The sequence below is a fragment of the Argentina silus genome (genome assembly GCF_951799395.1).
Source record: "Argentina silus genome assembly, chromosome: 16".
NCBI lineage: Eukaryota > Metazoa > Chordata > Actinopteri > Argentiniformes > Argentinidae > Argentina > Argentina silus.
In genome coordinates this window covers 4,808,032-4,818,031 of record NC_139670.1, presented here as the reverse complement: position 1 = coordinate 4,818,031, position 10,000 = coordinate 4,808,032, and the positions used below count along the sequence as shown (strand labels likewise).

Sequence of the window (10,000 nt, the reverse complement as noted above, 5' to 3'; positions counted from 1 at the left end):
CTCCTTTGCCCGCAAGACTGCAGACGTTCTTATGAGTCGTCATCTTTGATCTCGCTGCTCTGTGGTATATTAATACTTTTTTTTTTCCTTTATGCTTTTTTCAGACCTCTTTCAGGATTTAAGCCAACTTCAGGAGACGTGGCTCACAGAAGGTGAGACTGCCTGCAGCATTTTACTTATATTAATGTTAATGTTTGTCTTGGAGATGCATTAAGCTTCATAATTGCTATTTGTCTGCGGTGTTTGGAAATTATAATGCACATGAGTGGTGTGACAAAAGAGTAGCAAATTAAATTTAGCAAATGGTAAAATTATGTTAAGCACCTCGGGAAAATATGCCCTTGTTCTATTAAATAATAGTGGCATTGATTTTAATACCCATGCAGGACCAGCCTTGGTCAGGATTAACTGACATATTCAAATGAAAGTCAGGCATACTCAGTCTATATGTGTAGATCTGGTGTGTAATCTACTGCACTCTGTACTATCTAGTGTCTAGTGTAGTCCTGTCTAGTACTGTTGTCATTGTCAGAGGTTCTTTAGTTGATAAAGCCAGTTGGCTGAACTGGGCTATGCATGTAATTGTGTTATACCAGAGCCATATACGCCATGACTGTTTGTTACACCACCACTAACCATTAATAGCTTACAAATAGTTTTGTGTCATGACAGGCCGAGAGGTCATGTCTGTAAATATCTGCGAGATGTGTTCAAACACGAAGGCCTGGAAGGAGAAAGCAGGGCGGTAAAATTGTGTCCACAGTGGCAATTCATTTGGCTCGTCATGTGTGCTATTGTTTCTGTTGACACCAGGAAAGGTGAATACTACCTCAGCGGGTAAAGGCTGGGTGGAGTGCTGTTTAGATTCGTAAAGTAAAACCGGGACATTTTCAGTTTAGGACGTATGTAAAGGTTGTGGTGAGGAGATGTTTGGGGGAACAGAGCATTCCGATGCTATAGGGCCGCACATGGTTATTACTGATAGCTTACATCAAAGACAACAACGGTTCTGTCCCTTTGTTCTGATGCATGACTATATGCATACTGCGCCTCTATGTTTCTGATGCTGGTGACAAACCAATGTTCCCTGTCTGTGGATCAACAAAGTTTATTCAATTGAATTTAGAACAAAAAAAATAAAAAAGTCTACCATGAACATAGACAGTCCCCTTATTATTAGCTATAATATACATGCCCTATTTTGGCCATGTTGGCATGTACTGTAAGCCCACGTGCCAGTCAGCACAGCCCAGCACAGCCCAGCCAATGCAAACAAACAGTATGTTAGTTCTGTGTGTGTGTGTCACTCAAGGCGCATAGCAATGAAACGATCCCAGGCAGAAGCAATTGTCAGCTTGTTGAGTTTTAAGAGCATAACGTGACGTCTGCCTCTAATGAAGCAGTTTTATGCTAGCTAGGACTGGACAAAAGCACTGAGGTATGAGTCATGAGGACTGTGTGGTATGTTCGGTCAACGTGGAGTGCAGGAGTCGGGAGGCAGTCTTTTAAGAAAATGCTTGAATAAGAAATACGTGACGATTTATTTTGAAGGGCCCCCCTACTGCTGGTGTATAGATGTTAAACTGTCAAAAACTGTTGAACTGACTTTCCACTAACATTAACTACGTCACGTTGTTACGCATCAATAGAACTGATGCTGTGTTGATGCTACGGCAAAGTTATCAGCAACTTATATAACGTCCTGTTGTTTGCTGTAATGTATTGTGCAACCTGAAATCCCTATAGGTTGCTGTATCTGATGTAATATTTCCAGTGATGTGCTCGTTGACAAAGGCCAGTGAGTACACAGCGTCTGTAGTCTGTGAGTTGCCACTAGACATTTAGATTTGTAATGTTTGCATTACCGGCCCCAGACTGGCTTATCTTAATGGAACCTAGTTTCATGGTCAAGGTCTCAGGCGACATTGTAATTATTGGCAGGGAGTCACACAAGACACAATCTATAACCAGACGGTCTATACTCAGAGGAGGAGGTCAAGTGCTCCAGAGAGCAGGGTTGGGGTCAACTAGACGCAAGTCAATTCATACATGGATGTCCTAGAAAACAATGGACCATTTTCAATTTGTTGAGTGAATTGAGCGAGTTCAAATTTGATTTGACCCCAAACCTTTGTGGATGACACACACAACGTTTACTACCAATCTTCCGCCGTTCACTACCAATCTTCCACTGTAGATTGAACACCCATCTCTTCAGGCTACATCTTAACGGTCCCTCCTAAAGACCTCTTCATCCCCACTACCCCCCTGTACAAGTTTCTCTCCTGTTAAAAAAAAAAAAGAAGTAATTTTTCCTTCTTCTAGCATTGTGACTGCCTATGGCCCCTGGTCCGAGCATTGATTACTTTTTCTTATGATGACTGATGGATAGATGATTCACTTACTTAAACAAATGTATTTGTTGTAAGTCGCTTTGGATAAAGGCGTCTGCTTAAATGCCATAAATGTAAAAAAAAATGTAAAAAAAAAACTTACTTAAACAAATGTATTTGTTGTAAGTCGCTTTGGATAAAGGCGTCTGCTAAATGCCATAAATGTAAATGTAAATGTCTCAGCAACTTGTCAAGGTTGCTCTAGTCAGCTATGCTCTTCCAACGGCCCTGGTACCCCCCCTCAGACAGACTAGCTAGCTACTGTTTATGATGTCTGGTAAACAATGCCCTCTCTACCACGGTCTCCTAACCTATTCTCATGCAGCGTCGCAGAGGGGCAAGTTCACACCACCGCGCTCCATAGACAAAGACAGACTCAGTAGCACCAATAAAAACACAACAATGAGACCGGCCTCAAAGTCTCATCCTTTGACAGACATTTATTTGTATTCAAATACATTGTATTCAGCCATAAAGGAAACATAGACATTGGGTGCTGTACTGCATTAACACAGCATTGGGTAGAAAAGAAAATTGCTAGAGGGAATTAAAGGGGTAGTCCACACAAAGTGGATCCCATCTCCTTCCGTTGGAGGAAAGTTAGTAAATAATGATGTTATGTCTTGGTATATTAACTGTTGTTGGTGTATGTAGTTAATTGTAGAAATGTGATTTAAGAGTGAACTATCCTTTTAAAAAGCTGAGTTAGGACGTTAGGAGTGTAACTGTATCAATGTGTTATTTAACCCCTAAGGAAGTAGTCGCTTGTTTTCAAGCTTTTCTGGCAGAAACCCTCCTTTCCTGTTGGATTAATTAAAGACCTTATCATGACTGATTGTGGTTACGAGGGATTCACCCGCACTGTAAAACCCGGTTGGCTGGAGGGCGTTCTCTGCCAGAGAGAACGGAAGAGAGAGGGAGAGAAAGAGAGGGAGGGGGTGAGAGAAAGAGAGAGAAAGAGAGAGAGAGAGAGAGAGAGAGATAGGAAAGTTATCTGTGATGGCGAGCGTTCAGCAGCTTGTCCAGTCTTGTCATTGGCCTTTAGGTTTATATGACTGAGAGCCCCTGACTCCGCCCACAGGATCTCCCATTGAGAAAAAAAGTCATTCAAGGTGGCTGGCTTGAAGGAGAGAAAAAAGGGAAACATGCGTCTGCGCTCGTATAAACGCACTTTCCTTCTTGTGCTGACTTGCATCTAAAAGACCCTTGACGAGGTGTTCCTGGAAGCAAATCGGATACACACACACACACACACACACACACACACACACACACACACACACACACACACACACACACACACACACACTGTTAGACAGACAGAGGGCCTACTGCTTACATTTGCTGAAAGGAACACACACACACACACACACACGCAAGCGCCCGCACACGCACACACACACACACACACACACACACACACACACACACACACACACACACACACACACACACACAGGGGTTGTGCTCTTGTCTGTGGGCCAGTCTCACTGACGAGCAGACATCCTTTAAGTTTTTTTTTTTTTTTTTTTTTTTACTCTCTTCCTTTTCTGTCCTTGATCCAGATCCTGCATGTTCCATTTTAGACATGTTGAAACTAGTGGAAATGATTTATTGTTTGATCTGGTTGGACTAAATATTGGCCTTCTGCTCTTTCTCATAAAACCTATTCGTTCTTTCCCTCAGGGCATGAAAAGACAGAAAAAGTTAAAAGGGGGTAATAGTATTACTGTATAGCAACAGGACGCGCTGGCATTATATAAGAAATCAATGTCATTTATCTGAACATGCTCCAAAACGCCATCATCCGGTTTCCTCCTAACAGGAAGCGACCAGGGCACAAGTACTGTACGTGAAAGTGGATTTGAATTTCTTCTTATTTCCTCTTTTGTCCTCCCTCCGTTCCTTCGTTTGGGGTTTCCGACCGTGCTGCTGCTGCCTGAGTTTTATGGTCTGGTGGCTGTGCCTGGTGAATGAAGTGTGTGAGAGGGATGGAGGGAGGGAGGGAGGGAGAGAGAGAGAGAGGGAGAGGGAGAGGGAGAGGGAGGGTAGGCCATTGAGGTTGAATGCTCGGCTAGGTTTAGTTGTGTTCTGTACTTGGCTGAGTGAGTGATGTCTGAGGTACTGTCTGTGGGTTCGCTGGAGTTGCCCTTCCTCTGGTTCTGGGAAGGAAAAATCCCAAAGTGCCACAGTAATTGGTGATTCCTACAAGGAAGCACGATGGTTCATGCCATCGTTTTAACTTTGATTACTTTATGATTTAAAGGGACCTTTCGGTGAAAAATGAGGAAAAAGTAGCTATTATGTGTTATTACATACCTAATGATATGCCTTTTCACTTCGGGTCCTGCAGCAAATCATTTCACACACATGTCAGTGTGTTGAGGGAATTAAATGTGCCTACCATGTGATGTGATGATGTGAATATTGTTTGTGTTGGCTATTATAGTCAGATTGGGTTCATGATATTTAATGATAGCCATCAACTTTTCCTACCAATTTACTAACTTGCACCATGACGTAAATGCCAGGCCAAAGCAACGGAAACACTTTTGAAAAGACCAGAAACCTTTAGAATTGGACTGATGCCAGTTTTGAAGGCTTCAGGCCTTGGCTGCAGACTAGGTTTAGGGTTTAGGCCATTAAGCCTTGGACAGCGAATCAAATGCCAGTGTGCTCATGGCTGAACGGCTACATTTGACCCCCTCACCCTTTTTGGGGCGTTGTCAGTCAAATAGAATGATGGAGCTTTTCAAATCAACATTTTTTTTGTGGTTCAAAGTCCATTGCCTGAGGGGACAATTGATATGGTAGACATATTTGGATCTGAACATCTCTGCAAACACACCAATACAATACTGTGAAGTATCATATTTGCACCTGGCTGTTTCCAATAGGCTGGGTTTGCATAACGAGTGCACCAAGTCAGTGGAGGCCTATAGATGATAAAACCAGACACTCTCAGACCATTGATAAGGGATGGTCTCAAATTACACAGCATATCACTGTCAGCATATCTCCCGAAAGCTGGGTTTTTTTTGTTTGTTTTTTTACTATTGGTGCAGTAATTGTATCTTTGAAACAAGTCCATTATTTAATTTATATGCATTGAAATCTATGAAAATCTGTATTTATTGTAAATGTACGGTATATTGTTTCCTGACTGGTGGGCGTTGGGAGGAGGAATGCATACTGTCTACAATGTTAACAAAGCACTCGTATAAATATGCTGTGACAGAAACTACTGGCTGTACTAGAATTACATTTAGAATGATGAAAGAAAAAAAAAGCCCTAATTTAATACTTTTAAAGAAGACATTCCATTCCTAATCATAATAAATAGATAGCCTTGTGACCGAGGTCTAAGTAGTGCTGCAAACCCAAACTTGCCTTCAACTCGCCCCCACTCTCCCTCTCATCTTCCAGTCTCCCTGACTTCCTCATTCTCCTACCACTTCTAGTTTGACCTCCAGAGCCATTTCTCAAAGGCTTCAAAGAAGGCGATGAACTCCAGAACACCTCACCGTTCTGAGGCAGACAATCTAGATTGTTCAAGAATGTCCTCCGCAGGCTGACTCTGGAGGGACTGAGAGACGACACAAGAATGTCCTCGGCTAGTAACACTGTAGCAGAGACTGAGAGTCGTGACTTCAGACTTCTTGACTGGCTGATTTCCTTCCTTGTTTACATTAGCATATTTACTCTGTCTGGTTCATCAGTGATGGAACATGACACAAACAACCCCAGTAGTAAACAACATGTAAACAACATGTAAACAACATGGCTTACGCGCTCACTTCTTGCCAACATGATCACAGCTCACGTCAATAGGGTCTAAAGATGTCTCAGTGGTTCTCTGTCAGAGATTCAGGATTCGTAAAGAGAGCACGATGTCAACTTACGCACAGGAACCCTATGGGTGGAGGGAGGGAGGGAGGGAGGGAGGGAGGGAGGGAGGGAGGGAGGGAGGCAGCTTTAGCTTAGTCTGTGTAGGGTAGCCTATTGATTTATGAATCTCTCTCAGTTTGGGTCAATAGATAGTCTGTGTGTGTGTGTACGTGTGTGTGAGTGCGTGTGTGTGAGTGACCCTGTCTCCACTGTAAGTGCACCTCTTAAAGCCTTAAATCACCATTAGCTTTCATCCATCTGTAGCAGCCTGACCATGGCCCTCCATCACCACACACAAAGGTCCGCTCAGTCCCAGATGAAGACAGCAAGCCTGAACAACTCGCACAGTCAATAACCGCAGGAACAATGTCCATCTTCCACAGACAATGGTGTTTGAGTGTAGTCACCTGTTGTAGGCAAGTCTAAGGTTTAAACCTCCCAAACCAAGTCACAGCTCCCAGGGTCATGTAGCCTGTTCATTAGCCTAGAGTGAGCACTATGCTATGCTAACCTCCATAACCCAGCCCATTAAGTAAACCTGCTGCCTAGGCCTGTCCTTTAGTCTTGCCTGGTTGGAAGCTCAACCTGTACATGAGCTCTATGTCCTGGGTCCTGGGTCGTTCCTGCCCAGCCACATTCACCTCCCTGCCTGTCCAGGATTCTAGCCCTTTTCCATGAGCAATATAGATCAATACCGTCATAGTCCAACCTCACACACACACCTATACTCCCACACGCAGGCACGCACGCGCACACACACACGCACACACACACACACACACACACACACACACACACACACACACACACACACGATTAAATAAAGGCAACTTTATGTCAGGGATCTAATGGTTTCTTTTTTCATTCTGCTTTCAGCTCAAGTTCCTGACAGTGACGAACAGTTTGTTCCTGATTTTCACTCCGAGAACTGTAAGTAATCATCTTTCAAATTTATTTGTGTGTGTGAGAGAAAGAGAGAGAGAGAGAGAGAGAGAGAGAGAGAGAGAGAGAGAGAGAGAGAGAGAGAGAGACAAAAATGTGATTCGGGGTCAGATTCAGGTTGTGAAACTGCTTGAGGCCTGGGTGTGGATACTGTACTTGTGGAAGTTACAGTAATCACTCTTGGAGACAAAGTATCTCTAAGACACTTAATAATAGTTGACCTAGTCATCATGGGTGGATTTGGACGCTTGCTATTGTACCTCCATCCATTTGCATGGCTTTGAAAAGCTGAATGGGGCAGCCCAGGAAACCAGTAGAAGATCATTCAGAGAGCCAGGTACAAAGATGGCCTTTTGTCTGCGTTCGGAACTGAGGTGTAAAACGGGGAAAGCAAATTCCTCTGCTGCTGTACAACTGCTCTGGTCCTATTTGAAAGGGTTTCTCTTTTTGTTGGGTGTCAAAACAATAGGAGGATCTGTGGGGGTGGGTCTGTGGGTGGGTGGGTGTGTGTGTGTGTGTGTGTGTGTGTGTGTGTGTGTGTGTGTGTGTGTGTGTGTGTGTGTGTGTGTGTGTGTGTGTGTGTGTGTGTGTGTGTGTGTGTGTGTGTGTGTGTGTGTGTGTGTGTGTGTGTGTGGGTGGGTGTGCGTGTGTGCGCCCGCGCTTTGCAAACAGTGTCCTCCATGGCCTCTCCTATCCTATTCATAGATCTATGGGTTTGGCCATTCATTGGTTTAGTCAAAAATGTGTGAGTGAATTCAGGGAAATCTTGATTTAACATAACCGTTTTGTTGGGCAGAGGCTTAAAGAATACAATTTAAAACTGAAAATGAACCATACTGCTAGTTTGATAAACAAGTGAAATGCCCTCCCCCCTCTACCACAACCCCCCCTCCCCTCTACAGCTCTTGTGTGTAAACATTGTACCATTTATCCATCCCCCAGTCACAACTGAGGGAGCCCCTCAAGCCAGTGACACATACCCTGTGGAACATATTGTTCCTGTCTGCCAGCCCAACAAAGAGGACGAGGAAGTCAGGATGAACCCTAGGGCACGCCGGGGTCATGTCTACTTAACCCCGCCCAGGCCTGGCCAATCAGCTGTCAGCGTTCTGCCTCACGGTTGACCCTGGTATGATCCGGGAGGTCAGCGAGGGGCGCGGGGGGTGCAGTTTGACGGGCAGCTCACTTATACACAGTAGTGACGGTAGAGACATACCCCGGGTTGACAGACAGGGATCCTGCTGTTCATTTTCAATGGGGGGAGTCCTTCTCAGAGTATCTCTATTGAGTTGAGTTGATGGGGAGATGACAGGCCACCATAAACATATTCATCTGTGTGTTGGTGGTTAGAACAGCAGGGAGTCTATTGAAACCAGAAGAGAGTATAAAAAGCCTTATCTTTTTTTCCCATAGCCAGTTATGCATTGTTGTATCAACGTCTCTAACCTTATGGCATAGTAGTTCTTAACAGGTGAGTCAGATGTTTTGTAAACGCAGACACGGAAGCCAAGCGCGTTACTGTACATAAAGAGTTGGCAAACAAAGTCATAATCCAGGGTGACAAAAAATAATTGAGGCTGCATTGAAAGGCGCCACAGCAAATCAAACATTGTTGTTCTCTGAGTCACGTTGGTACCTGCATGGGCGTGGAGGGAGGGAGGGAGAGAGAGAAGGAGAGAGATGGGGAGAGAGAGAGAAGGAGAGAGAGAGGGAGGGAGATGGGGAGAGAGAGAGAAGGAGAGAGAGAGGGAGGGAGAGAGAGAGAGGGGGGAGAGGGGGAGAGAGAGAGACGGGGGGGAGAGAAGGAGAGAAGGGGAGAGAGGGAGAGGGGGGAGAGAGAGAGACGGGGGGGAGAGAGAGAGACGGGGGGGGAGAGAGAGAGCAAACGGAGCAAAAGCAGAGCTGGGACACCCTGGAATGCTAGATGAAGGAGATGGGAGGGAGGGAGGGAGGGAGGGAGGGAGGGGGGGACAAGAGATTGTGCAATACCTGCACATCTGGTAAATCCATCTAATCTCTTCCCTTCTCCCTCAATAACAGCTAACAAGCGTACTCTGTCTGCACACTCCCATGGAGGGAAGGTTACAGTATATAAACACACACATCCTTTATGTCCATACCTCTGACCTACAGCGTGTGTTTGAGGATAATTAAGCTCTATATAATGTAGAACATAGGTTAATGTTACAGCTTTGTCCTTTGGAGATTTGTTGTCTATACTATGTAGGCCGTTTCAGATGGACAGTACACAATAATCAACCACTCAGAGGCCCTTGTTTACTGAACACCTTTAAACATGCATTGACAGATATCGGGGGGGTGGTGGCTTTACATGGGAATGTTAGACTTTTTTTGGAGGTGGGGGGGGGGTATGATTCTATTGGTTGGACAGACCCTACTTACTAATAATGAGCTGAAGTCGAATATATAGGAGTGGGGGAGGGCGGGGGAGGGGTGTGGAACACTTCCAGATTGTGATAATTACGGGGGAGGTGGTTGCTGTTTCACTATTCAGGAGGGGGGTGGTGTGGGGTGGTGGTGGTGGTGGTGGTGGTGGTGGTGGTGCGGGGGGGGGGGGTTGTCTGAGATGAGGCTGTTGGTTGAACAGAGCCTATTGTCTACCTTACTCTCCCTGCAGGCGAGGAGGCGCCACGGTGACATGTCAATCACGGCTTCTAGACGCTGAATATGTTTACCTCATTATTTTTCGAGAGTTAGTGTAATGTACAATCCAGGGGTTGTTGAGGTTGACAAAATAAGCCACTGATATGTATTCT

At 44.9% G+C, this 10,000-nt stretch overlaps 1 protein-coding gene across 1 annotated transcript in view; it reads left to right on the top strand.

The window, feature by feature from the left end:
* Positions 1-10,000, top strand: part of etv4 (ETS variant transcription factor 4) — a 32,764-nt gene that overhangs the window by 1,151 nt on the left and 21,613 nt on the right. Inside the window, exons 3-4 of the mRNA XM_083687267.1 lie at positions 105-152; positions 7,158-7,211. Of these exons, the coding sequence (XP_083543393.1) occupies positions 105-152; positions 7,158-7,211 (102 nt within the window). The remainder of the gene's footprint in view (positions 1-104; positions 153-7,157; positions 7,212-10,000) is intronic.